At 37.5% G+C, this 13,465-nt stretch overlaps 3 protein-coding genes across 6 annotated transcripts in view; all 3 read left to right on the top strand.

The window, feature by feature from the left end:
* Nucleotides 1-13,465, top strand: part of LOC135760849 (protocadherin alpha-C2-like) — a 115,439-nt gene that overhangs the window by 29,031 nt on the left and 72,943 nt on the right. For 2 of the 4 annotated variants that reach the window (XM_065274929.2, XM_065274910.2), the window contains exon 1: nucleotides 9,914-12,419. The exons of the other annotated variants lie outside the window; for them this stretch is intronic. In XM_065274929.2, coding sequence (XP_065131001.1) covers nucleotides 10,038-12,419 — 2,382 coding nt within the window. In that variant the 5' untranslated portion in view covers nucleotides 9,914-10,037. Of the gene's footprint in view, nucleotides 1-9,913; nucleotides 12,420-13,465 lie in introns of those variants that run through there. 4 annotated transcript variants of the gene reach the window in all.
* LOC141280909 (protocadherin alpha-2-like) lies at nucleotides 2,198-4,875 on the top strand. The gene has a single exon (XM_073812222.1). It carries the CDS (start codon nucleotides 2,482-2,484, stop codon nucleotides 4,873-4,875), a length of 2,394 nt encoding a protein of 797 aa, XP_073668323.1. The 5' UTR covers nucleotides 2,198-2,481.
* LOC135761055 (protocadherin alpha-3-like) lies at nucleotides 6,162-8,677 on the top strand. Its single transcript, XM_065275157.1, has one exon. It carries the CDS (start codon nucleotides 6,284-6,286, stop codon nucleotides 8,675-8,677), a length of 2,394 nt encoding a protein of 797 aa, XP_065131229.1. The 5' UTR covers nucleotides 6,162-6,283.

Below are 13,465 nucleotides of genomic sequence, written 5' to 3'. Positions count from 1 at the left end.
TATATATAAGCCCAGAATTAATTTCCTTTTAATCTTTCTAGTTTATTTTCTGTATCTATAGGTTTATACATCCAGCCAAACTCCAAGTGAAGCAAGTGGTAAATTTGTTATACATAAAATGTATATATTGAGATATATTTTAGGTAAGGGTCGCTCACAAAAAGTTAATCATATTTTGGGGTCATTGGCATCATAAAGTTTAAAACCGCTGCTATAAAACAGTGGCGTCAAACTCAGTTCCTGGAAGGCCACTGTCATGCAGAGTTTAGACCCAACCTTAATCAAACATACCTGATCCAGTGTCTTCAGGATTACTAGAAACCTCTAGGTGTAGAGTACTCAAGTATTTGTACTTTATCAAAGAACATTTTCATGTATCTGTAAGGGTGTCTTTCGTTTATTTCAATACATTTTGAAGCATAATATCATACTTTTTATTTCACTGCATTTAACATTAAATATATTTTAATATGTTATTAGTTACATACAAAATCTAGTACTTAACTTGAATGTTTATGTACACAAAAATAGATTAAGAAAGTACTAAATTTTTATGTATTTAAGTATTAAAGGTAAAAAAAACATTTTGTTTTATTAAAATTAAGTCAAGTAAAAAGTACAGTATTATGCAATGTAGTGAAGTGTGCACTAAAGTTTGCCAAAGAAAATCACCCTGATAAAGTACAGATGCTTGGAAAAAAATTACTTAAGTAAAGTAAAAAAAAAGGTAATTTACCTCTGCCTCCCGGCAGGTGTGTAAGAGCTGGTTTGAGCTAAACTCTGCTAGACACTGGCCCACCAGGAACTAAGTTTGACACCCATAGAAGAACCATTTTTGGGTTTATGGTTTCATAAAGAACCTTTAACATTCACAGAAGCTTTCTACTTTACAAAAGGTTCTTTGTAGTGGAGAAAGGTTGTACAGATGATCTTTTTTTAAGAGTGTATAGTAGCTTTTGATATTCACTTTACGATCCAATTCAATTACTTAATACATTAGCCAAAATAATTATCAAAATATTTTTGCAGAAATAATTAATCTTTGTCAATGGGTTAAATATTCTTTAAATAATTTGTCTGTTTACTCTTTGTTTGTGCTTGCTCTTTGTGCATTAACTAATATTATTTTACACAACTTTTGATTTACAAAATGTATTTGTCAATATTAAAATAAATTAAGGCTATAAAAGTTAATGTTGAAATAGGCCCTCCTTAAAGTGTTAGTCATTTTTAGTTTATGTAAATACATTTTAAATTCCTAAAATAAAGATGTATACTTCTGTTCTGTACCTATAGATTAACTCAGTCTTGGTATATCAGCTGTTTTATATTATATTATATTATATTATATTATATTATATTATATTATATTATATTATAGCATTATATACAGCAGCCACCTTAAGATTTTTATGGTAGCTGCAGTGTTTCTTTCTGCTGTGTAAAAGTCTCAAAATTCTTCCTAATAATAGTTCCTTGATTTTTAGCAGATAATTAAATCGTTGTGATTCTCTCCATGTTTCACACTTTATTTTGCAGTCATGACACTTTAATGTGCAATAAATTAATGTAATCTTATATCCTGTAGGCTTATGTAAGAAACTGTACATTGGCTAGTGTTTTTATTTTATACTTAACCTTTGAATATAGCTGGTTGTTGACTTGATCATGTTGACATTTAAGTCAGATTAAAGAATATATTCTGTGCTGACTGTTGGGACTTTAAATTATTATTAATTAAAAGTCAATTAGATTTCACAGTGAAATATAAAGAGAAAATTTGAGGTGTATAACTGAATTATATAAAGCTATCACTGTAAAAAATAATATGCAATATCTAAACAAGTGTTGACTTAATAAATAACGTTTTTTCACTCCAGTGCTACTGGAGCACAGTACAAATTTTATATTGTTGTAATGAGGTGCATGTATTCGTATCTGGCACTGTATTCTCTTTTATGCACAGCAGTTCATGTGAAGGCCACTGTGTGTCACTATTGTTTTACTATCTGTGTTATGGAAAGGCGTTTCATTCTTCCTCATCGTCATTGCCCCTCTCTCTCTCTCTCTCTCTCTCTCTCTCTCTCTCTCTCTCTCTCTCTCTCTCTCTCTCTCGCTCTTGCTCTCGCTCTCGCTCTCTCTCTCGCTCTCTCTCGCTCTCTCGCTCTCTCACTCTGCATTTGCTCTCTCTCTGCTTCTCTTGCCTCTTGTTGTATTCAGCTTCGTTATTGGCAAAAGACATGTAGGTTTTTTGTGGAATACCACATCGGGCATTTGGATTAATAGTTTTTGAGGATTTTTGATGGACGCCTTAAATATTGGTGTGTGGATTTACTTCTACTGTGTTTTGTCTGGTTTGGGTGATTTCTTTTGTCTGATCACAGGCTGAACCGGAATCTCCACTCAGATCGACATTAAAGGTATCGGATTGGTGCTGATGATCATTTTTTTAGGATCGTTCTGTAGGAATAAAGTGCAATCATGTTTATATATACACAGGGACATTTAATATCGTGCTTTTCATTCGTTCTAGTCTGTCATGTTCTGCAAACTGTAACCGGACAGGTCTCATACAGTGTGCCAGAGGAGGTAAAACAGGGAACAACAGTCGGCAATTTAGCTAAAGATTTAAGCTTTTCAGTAAAAGACCTGCAGTCTCGTGGCTTCCGCGTAGTGTCCGGTTCTAAAAAGCAGTATTTTAGTGTTAATACAGAGACGGGCGCTCTGCAGGTGAGCGAGCGCATTGATCGCGAGGAGCTTTGCGCAGGCGCACCCTCGTGCTCTGTTAATCTGGAGGTCGTGGTGAACAGTCCACTGCAACTCTACCGAGTAAACATAAACATAATCGACATTAATGACAACTCTCCTGTGTTTCCTATGAGCTCTGTAGCTATTAATATTAGTGAAATCACAGCTCCTGGTGTGCGCTTTCCTTTGGAGAGCGCGCATGACGCAGACATTGGAGTAAATTCAGTTAAGACATATAAGCTTGCAACTAATGATTACTTCTCTTTAGATGTACAGACTCATAGTGATAAAACTGTCTCGGCTGAATTGGTCCTTCAAAAAACATTAGACAGAGAGAAAACTCCGCGCCTTGAATTTACGGTGACTGCCATAGATGGCGGATCGCCTGCCAGGACAGGAACCGTAATGATCAAGGTTGATGTGTTAGATAACAATGATAACGCTCCGGTTTTCGGTAAATCGTTATATAAAGTGCCTGTGAGGGAACATGTACCGATTGGCACCACTGTAACTAGACTGCAAGCTCGAGATCTAGACGAAGGGTTGAATGGAGAGATAATTTACTCCTTTATTAGTCGAACGCCTCAAAATATCTTGGACAAGTTTGATATTGACGCACAAAGTGGAGATGTCAGAATTAAAGGGGATATTGATTATGAGGAAAATAATGCTTTTGAGATCAGAGTTCAAGCCATTGATAGAGGTCAGGTGACTATGTCGGGACATACTAAACTTTTGATAGAGGTCCTAGATATTAACGATAACCCTCCAGATGTTACTGTAACGTCACTTCTTAGCCCGGTAGATGAGAACGCGGGGAAGGGCACGGTGATTGCGCTGATGACTGTATCAGATCCAGACTCGGGTAAAAACGGGGCAGTGCGTGTACGACTTGCAGGGTCCAGTCCGTTTAAATTACACTCGTCCTTTCAGAACTACTATTCATTGATTTTAGATGGTGTACTTGACCGGGAAAACTTAACAGAGTACAACATAACGGTCATTGCTGAAGATGAAGGTTCGCCGCCGATGTCCAGAAATAAAATAATACAAGTGCAGGTCGCTGATGTCAATGACAACGCGCCTCGCTTTCTGAGTAATGTCGAGTATGCGTATCTGCGCGAAAACAGCAAAGTCGGTTCAGTTATATGCACACTGACTGCCTCTGATGCAGATATCATGGACAACGCGCATATAACATACTCTTTACTACAAAGCAATGTAAACGGTACACCAATCTCAGCGCTCCTTAAAGTAAACTCATTAACAGGAGAGATCGTGAGCATGCAGTCTTTTAACTATGAGGAGATAAAGACGTTTCAGTTTAAAGTTCAAGCCACAGACTCTGGTGTTCCTCCGCTCAGCAGTAACGTGACTGTCAATGTTTTTATTCTGGATGAGAACGACAATAGTCCTGGGATTCTCGCGCCTTATTCCGAGCACGGTTCCGTTAACACCGAGAACATTCCCTATTCTGCAGAGGCGGGCTACTTTGTGGCCAAGATCAGGGCCGTAGATGCGGACTCCGGTTACAATGCGCTGTTGTCTTATCACGTCTCTGAGCCCAAAGGAAACAATCTGTTTCGAATCGGAACCAGCAGCGGGGAGATCAGGACTAAGAGGAGAATGAGTGACAATGATTTGAAAACTCACCCGCTGGTGATTTTGGTTTGTGATAACGGAGAGCCTTCACTGTCAGCGACTGTGTCTATTGATGTCGTGGTTGTTGAAAACACAGGTGACGTCAAGACTCAGTTCAGACATGTACCACTGAAGGAAGAGAGTTTCTCGGATTTAAATCTGTATTTGCTGATCGCCATTGTGTCTGTGTCAGTCATCTTTTTATTGAGCCTCATCAGTTTGGTAGCTGTAAAATGTCACAGGACAGATGCCAGTTTGGGCAGGTACAGCACCCCAATGATCACCACACACCCTGACGGGAGCTGGTCTTACTCCAAATCCGCTCAACAGTATGACGTATGCTTTAGCTCGGATACCCTGAAGAGTGACGTAGTGGTTTTTCCCGCGCCATTTCCGCCGGCAGATGCAGAACTGATCAGTATTAATGGAGGAGACACTTTTACCAGAACACAAACACTTCCAAATAAAGAAAAGGTAAGAAATTAAATTGATTTCCTTTTTTTTATAATGTTTTGTTGTTTGTTCCTATGGTATAGTTGTGGGCACATATGTTTTAGCTTGCAAAATAAATATTTTGAAGCAAGGAACAGTATAGCCTTTCTGTTGTCGTCTACAGATCAATGAGACTTGTATGTTTAAAGGACTTGGAGATGTTGATTTAAACATGACTCTGATTTGGAGCTGTCCGTGGTGCTGAAACGCAAATCATCGTTTAACTCGCGGTTTGTGTGATTTTGTTTCACCTGGTTGCAATTTTGATAGTTGCTTGTATCATAAGCCTCTTTAGTAGTGAGAATGTAGTGATGCTGTAGACGACTGATGGTAATTTTGCTTATTAGTCGTCTATGTGCTATTAAAGAATGCTGCTCATATTCTAACTGTATATACTATTCTGATAATGGATCTGTTTCCTGGGGTTTAAATAATGTAGCAATTTAATTTCTCTTACTTTGGACACATTTTTTTTTTACAATAATTTCTTATATTTGAAGAATTACAGATAACTTATTGATGCTGCGGAAATAAATAATTGAAAGCATTTTTATTTGTGCATTGTATTTATCTACACTGAATTTTTTTTAATGTTATCTACCTTTTTAAATGTAACATAATTAAAATTTGCCGACTTAATTATTTACAAATCGTTTTTGGTTTTAATGAAAAATATTAAGTGGTTTCTAGGCATATTACATGTGTTTTAAATTAAAACCATAAGTAGCATAGTAAAGTAGCATTGCTGAATTTAACTCGCTTTTATTCAGATCAACTTAATTTAATTGTGCTAAGGTAACTAAACACTTAAGTAAGTTCAACTAAATTCATATGTCTAAATTTAGATAATTTAATTGCGTGCAACCATTTACCCTAAAAATTGACCAAATTCAATGAATATTTTTTTCAGTCTCTATAACGCTCTTGAATAAATCTGATATCTAAGCTTATCATAAAATTTGCCATTTCTTGTTATATGATATGGAAAAATTAGATAATTTAAAGTGCTTTACTGTAAAATACCCCAGCATTTTTTATTTATTTTGCTCACATTTTTTCACGTATATTGTTTCAGCAGTTGAATAATTACAAATATCTCATTATCAGTTATTTTATGACGTTATTATTTTAATGGTTGATTTTAATACACAAGTCCTCATGGTGTCACTGCAGCCCGTTGAGTCTCGAATGATCTTTTCAATCGGAAAACCCCTCCCTGTATAAATGAGGGCGTTGATTTCACCGGGCTTTGTTTCACTAAGACTGGACGCGGCAGAAAATGTAGAGGCCTCGTTTTGTGTCTGTGAAATGGAGTATTGTCTTCGATTAATTCGCATCGATATTACTTGGAATACCATCTTTCTATCTGCGCATCGTTGGTCGCGCTTCATCTGATGTCATAATGCTCTCACTGAATAGAAGAACATCTTTTGTGATCTGTATTGTGTTTGTTCTTTTGGAGTGTTGTTTTAATGCCGTATCAGGACAGCTGTCTTATTCGGTACAAGAAGAGGTGAATCCGGGAACATCAGTGGGAAATATCGCTAAGGATTTAAACCTTAATGTTCAGGAGCTGGAGTCGCGCATGTTTCAGATTGTCACGGGATCCAAGAAAAAATATTTTGAGGTAAATCTAAGAACTGGATTTTTGTACGTACATGATAGAATAGACAGAGAGAAGCTTTGTGACAAATCACCTAAATGTACGATTAATGTAGAAGCAGTTATCAGCAATCCAATGAAGCTTTATCAAATAGAGATTAGTATTGTGGACATCAATGATAATTCTCCGTCTTTCAGTGAGAAATCACAAACGCTAGATATTGCGGAAAGCACCTTGCCAGGGGTTAGATTTTCTTTGCATCATGCCACAGACGCAGATATCGGGAAAAATTCTATAAGTACATATAAGCTTACCTCAAATGAATATTTCTCTTTAGCTGTGAATAAAGGAGGAGAGCAGAGTGTATCTGCTGAGTTAGTGCTGCAGAAAGCTTTAGATCGAGAGAAACAGTCTGTGATCCAGCTCACACTGACTGCTGTAGACGGAGGAACACCATCGAAAACTGGCACGTCTCTTATAATCATTAAAGTTTTAGATAATAATGATAACATCCCAGTTTTTAGTAAATCATTGTATAAGACGACTGTTTTCGAAAATGTGGCTATTGGAACGACGATTGCTCTGTTAAATGCGACAGACATTGATGAAGGTCCGAATAGCGAAATTGTTTATTCTTTCATTAAAAGAGATCAGGGTAAAATTTTGCAGCTTTTCGAAATTGATCCGAATTCTGGGGCAATCACAGTGAAAGGTAACATAGATTTCGAGAAGCACAATGCTTTTGAGATCCGCGCACAGGCCAGTGACAAAGGGCAGCCTCCGATGTCAGCGCACTGTAAGGTGCTTGTAGAGGTTTTGGATATTAACGACAATGAGCCTGAGATATCTGTGACGACACTTCTGTCCAAAGTAAAAGAAGATGCAAGTATTGGAACCGCTGTCGCTCTCGTGTCAGTGATTGACGACGATGGTGGCAAAAACGGCATGATAAACTGTGTTGTTTCCAACAAAGTGCCATTTAAACTTGAGACAAATTACAAAAATTCTTATTCTTTAGTGGTTAATGGACATCTGGACAGAGAAAACGCCTATGAATATAACGTGACCATCACAGCTACTGATGAAGGGACTCCGCCTCTCTCCAGTACCAGTGTCATTACTGTACACGTGTCTGATGTGAATGACAACGCACCGCGCTTTCCAGAGTCCGTCATTAATGTTTATGTAAAAGAGAACAGTCAGATCGGAGATGTTATTCATACAGTGTCTGCGTTTGATCCTGATGTAGGTGATAATGCCCGGATCACATATTCATTAGTAGAAAGCTCTAAAAGCGGCCCGGTAACATCAATGATCAACATAAACTCTGACAGTGGAGAAATACAAAGTTTGCAGTCTTTTAACTATGAGGAGATAAAAACGTTTCAGTTTAAAGTTCAGGCCACAGACTCCGGTGTTCCTCCGCTTTGCAGTAACGTGACTGTCAATGTTTTTATTCTGGATGAGAACGACAATAGTCCCGGGATTCTCGCGCCCTATTCTGACCACGGTTCCGTTAACACAGAGAACATTCCCTATTCTGCAGAGGCGGGCTACTTTGTGGCCAAGATCAGGGCTGTAGATGCGGACTCCGGTTACAATGCGCTGTTGTCTTATCACGTCTCTGAGCCCAAAGGAAATAATCTGTTTCGAATCGGAACCAGCAGCGGGGAGATCAGGACTAAGAGGAGAATGAGTGACAATGATTTAAAAACTCACCCGCTGGTGATTTTGGTTTGTGATAACGGAGAGCCCTCACTTTCCGCAACTGTGTCTATTGATGTCGTGGTTGTTGAAAGCGGAGGTGACGTCAAGACCCAGTTCAGACATGTACCACTGAAAGAGGAGAGTTTCTCGGATTTAAATCTGTATTTGCTGATCGCCATTGTGTCTGTGTCAGTCATCTTTTTACTGAGCCTCATCAGTTTGATAGCTGTGAAATGTCACAGAACAGACAGCAGTTTGGGCAGGTACAGCACCCCAATGATCACCACCCATCCTGACGGGAGCTGGTCTTACTCCAAATCCACTCAGCAGTATGACGTGTGCTTTAACTCGGATACACTGAAGAGTGACGTAGTCGTTTTCCCTGCGCCATTTCCGCCTGCAGATGCAGAATTAATCAGTATTAATGGAGGAGACACTTTTACCAGAACCCAAACACTTCCAAATAAAGAAAAGGTAAGAAATTAAATTGATTTCCTTTTTTTATAATGTTTTGTTGTTTGTTCCTATGGTGTAGTTTTGGACACATATGTTTTAGCTTGCAAAATAAATATTTTGAGGCAAGGAACAATATAGCCTTTCTGTTGGACTTGGAGATGTTGATTTAAACATAAACACTTGTTTGGAGCTGTCCGTGGTGCTGAAACGCAAATCATCGTTTAACTCGCGGTTTGTGTGATTTTATTTCACCTGGTTGCAATTTTGATAGATTGCTTGTATCTTAAGCCTCTTTAGTAGTGAGAAGGTAGTGATGCTGTAGACGACTGATGGTAATTTTGCTTATTAGTCGTCTACGTGCTATCAAAGCATGCTGCTCATATTCTAACTTACTATCCTGATAATGGATCTGTTTCCTGGGGTTTAAATAATGTAGCAATTTAATTTGTCTTACTTTGGACAAAAAAATTTTTTTACAATTATTTCTTATATTTGAAGAATTACAGATTACTTATTGATGCTGCGGAAATAAATAATTGAAAGCATTTTTATTTGTGCATTGTATTTATCTACACTGAAATTTTTTTAATGTTATCTACCTTTTAAATGTAACATAATTTAAATTTGCAGACTTAATTATTTACAAATCGCTTTTGGTTTTAATGAAAAATATTAAGTGGTTTCTAGGCATTTTAGATGTGTTTTAAATTAATACCATAAGTAGCATAATATAGTAGCATTGCTGAATTTAACTCGCTTATATTCAGATCAACTTAATTTAATTGTGCTAAGGTAACTAAACACTTAAGTAAGTTCAACTAAATTCATATGTCTAAATTTAGATAATTTAATTGCGTGCAACCATTTACCCTAAAAATTGACCAAATTCAATGAATATTTTTTTAGTCTCTATAACGCTCTTGAATAAATCTGATATATAAGCTTATCAGAAAATTAGCCATTTATTGTTATATGATATGGAAAAATTAGATAATTAAAAGTGCTTTACTGTAAAATACCCCAGCATTTTTTTATGTATTTTGCCCACATTTTTTCACGTATATTGTTTCAGCAGTTGAATAATTACAAATATCTCATTATCAGCTATTTTATGACATTATTATGTTAATGGTTGATTTTAATACACAAGTCCTCATGGTGTCACTGCAGCCCGTTGAGTCTCGAAGGATCTGAAATCCCCTCCCTGTCTAAATGAGGGCGGTGATTTCATCGGGCTTTGTTTCAGTAAGACCGGACGCAGTCGAGAATGTAGAGGCCTTGTTTTGTGTCTGTGAAATGGAGTATTGTCTTCGATTAATTCGCATCGATATTACTTGGAATACCATCTTTCTAACTGCGCATCGTTGCTCGGGCTTCATCTGATGTCATAATGTTCTCACCGAATAGAAGAAAATCTTTTGTGACCTGTATTGTGTTTGTTCTTTTGGAGTGTTGTTGTAATGCCGTATCCGGACAGCTAGCTTATTCAATACAAGAAGAGGTGAATCCGGGAACATCAGTGGGAAATATCGCTAAGGATTTAAACCTTAATGTTCAAGAGCTGGAGTCACGCATGTTTCAGATTGTCACGGGATCCAAGAAAAAATATTTTGAGGTAAATCTAAAAACTGGATTTTTGTATGTACATGATAGAATAGACAGAGAGGAGCTTTGTGCCAAATCACCTAAATGTACGATTAATGTAGAAGCCGTTATCAACAATCCAATGAAGCTTTATCAAATAGAGATTAGTATTTTGGACATCAATGATAATTCTCCGTCTTTCAGTGAGAAATCACAAACGCTAGACATTGCGGAAAACAGCTTGCCGGGGGTTAGATTTCCTTTGCACCACGCCACAGACGCAGATGTCGGGAAGAATTCTATAAGTACATATAAGCTTAACTCAAATGAATATTTTTCTTTAGCTGTGAACAAAGGAGGAGAGCAGACTGCATTTGCTGAGTTAGTGCTGCAGAAAGCTTTAGATCGAGAGAAACAGTCTGTGATCCAGCTAACACTGACCGCTGTAGACGGAGGAACACCATCAAAAACTGGCACCTCTCTTATAATCATTAAAGTTTTAGACAATAATGATAACATCCCCGTTTTTAGTAAATCTTTGTATAAGACGACTGTTTTCGAAAATGTGGCAATTGGAACGACGATAGTCGTGTTAAATGCGACAGACATTGATGAGGGTCCGAATAGCGAAATTGTTTATTCTTTCATTAAAAGAGATCAGGGTAAAATTTTGCAGCTTTTCGAAATTGATCCGAATTCTGGGGCAATCACAGTGAAAGGTAACATAGATTTCGAGAAGCACAATGCTTTTGAGATCCGCGCACAGGCCAGTGACAAAGGGCAGCCTCCGATGTCAGCGCACTGTAAGGTGCTTGTAGAGGTTTTGGATATTAACGACAATGAGCCTGAGATATCTGTGACGACACTTCTGTCTAAAGTAAAAGAAGATGCAAGTATTGGAACCGCTGTCGCTCTCGTGTCAGTGATTGACGACGATGGTGGCAAAAACGGCATGATAAACTGTGTTGTTTCCAACAAAGTGCCATTTAAACTTGAGACAAATTACAAAAATTCTTATTCTTTAGTGGTTAATGGACATCTGGACAGAGAAAACGCCTATGAATATAACGTGACCATCACAGCTACTGATGAAGGGACTCCGCCTCTCTCCAGTACCAGTGTCATTACTGTACACGTGTCTGATGTGAATGACAACGCACCGCGCTTTCCAGAGTCCGTCATTAATGTTTATGTAAAAGAGAACAGTCAGATCGGAGATGTTATTCATACAGTGTCTGCGTTTGATCCTGATGTAGGTGATAATGCCCGGATCACATATTCATTAGTAGAAAGCTCTAAAAGCGGCCCGGTAACATCAATGATCAACATAAACTCTGACAGTGGAGAAATACAAAGTTTGCAGTCTTTTAACTATGAGGAGATAAAAACGTTTCAGTTTAAAGTTCAGGCCACAGACTCCGGTGTTCCTCCGCTTTGCAGTAACGTGACTGTCAATGTTTTTATTCTGGATGAGAACGACAATAGTCCCGGGATTCTCGCGCCCTATTCTGACCACGGTTCCGTTAACACAGAGAACATTCCCTATTCTGCAGAGGCGGGCTACTTTGTGGCCAAGATCAGGGCTGTAGATGCGGACTCCGGTTACAATGCGCTGTTGTCTTATCACGTCTCTGAGCCCAAAGGAAATAATCTGTTTCGAATCGGAACCAGCAGCGGGGAGATCAGGACTAAGAGGAGAATGAGTGACAATGATTTAAAAACTCACCCGCTGGTGATTTTGGTTTGTGATAACGGAGAGCCCTCACTTTCCGCAACTGTGTCTATTGATGTCGTGGTTGTTGAAAGCGGAGGTGACGTCAAGACCCAGTTCAGACATGTACCACTGAAAGAGGAGAGTTTCTCGGATTTAAATCTGTATTTGCTGATCGCCATTGTGTCTGTGTCAGTCATCTTTTTACTGAGCCTCATCAGTTTGATAGCTGTGAAATGTCACAGAACAGACAGCAGTTTGGGCAGGTACAGCACCCCAATGATCACCACCCATCCTGACGGGAGCTGGTCTTACTCCAAATCCACTCAGCAGTATGACGTGTGCTTTAACTCGGATACACTGAAGAGTGACGTAGTCGTTTTCCCTGCGCCATTTCCGCCTGCAGATGCAGAATTAATCAGTATTAATGGAGGAGACACTTTTACCAGAACACAAACACTTCCAAATACAGAAAAGGTAAGAAATTAAATTGATTTCATTTTATATGTAATATTTGTTGTTTGTTCCTATGGGAAAGTTTTGGTCACATATGTTTTGTTCTCATGTTTTAGCGTGCATACAAATATTTTGAGGCAAGGAACAGTATACTTTCTGTTGTCGTCTACAGATCAGTGAGAATTGTATGTTTAAAGGACTTGGAGATGTTGATTTAAACATGACTCTGATTTGGAGCTGTCCGTGGTGCTGAAACGCAAATCCTTGTTTAACTCGCGGTTTGTGTGATTTTGTTTCACCTGGTTGTAATTTTTATAGGTTGCTTGTGTCTCAATCTTGTTTAGTGGTGAAAAGGTAGTGATTCTGTAGACGGACTGATGGTAATATTGCTTATTGTGTCCGCGTTTAAGTTGTCTATTCATATAAATTCATACCTACAGTTTTTTATAGAATGTGCTTTTAAAGCATGCTGCTCATATTCTAACAGTATATACTATTCCGATAATGGACCTGTTTTCTGCGATGAGATAATTTATCAAATTCATTTCTTTTACTTTGGACACAATTAATTTTTTTACAATCTCTAATTAGAATAGGCATAATTAAAGAATTACAGATAACTTAATTGAAAGCATTTTTATTTTTGCATTGTATTTTTCTAAAAAAATGAATCTGACCCTTTTTAAATGCAACACAAATAAAATTTGCTGGTTTAATTCAATACAAATCGTTTTTCGTTTTAATAAAAAAATAGTAAATGGTTTCTAGCCATATTACATGTGTTTTAAATCAATACCATAATCAGCTTCTGTGTTATTTGAGTGTTTTCTAATGTGTACTGTTGCTGTATAATAAAATTTAAGTAGAACTAACATGATTAGATATTTATTCAGATTAACTTAATGTAATTTAAATATGTTAAGGTAATTAAAACACTTAAGAACGTTCAACTAAATTCATATGTCTAAATGTAGATAATTTAATTGCCTGCAACCATTTACTTTAAAAAAATGACCAAATTCAATGAATTTTTTTTTCAGTTTCTATAACGCTCTAGAATAATTATA

The sequence above is a fragment of the Paramisgurnus dabryanus genome, chromosome 16 (assembly GCF_030506205.2).
Source record: "Paramisgurnus dabryanus chromosome 16, PD_genome_1.1, whole genome shotgun sequence".
NCBI lineage: Eukaryota > Metazoa > Chordata > Actinopteri > Cypriniformes > Cobitidae > Paramisgurnus > Paramisgurnus dabryanus.
This window is presented reverse-complemented; position numbering and strand designations above follow the sequence as displayed.

What these genes read in the sequence shown, in the direction of transcription:
- LOC135761055 (XM_065275157.1), top strand. Translation starts at nt 6,284, where the DNA reads ATGCTCTCACTGAATAGAAGAACATCTTTTGTGATCTGTATTGTGTTT.
- LOC141280909 (XM_073812222.1), top strand. Translation starts at nt 2,482, where the DNA reads ATGTTTATATATACACAGGGACATTTAATATCGTGCTTTTCATTCGTT.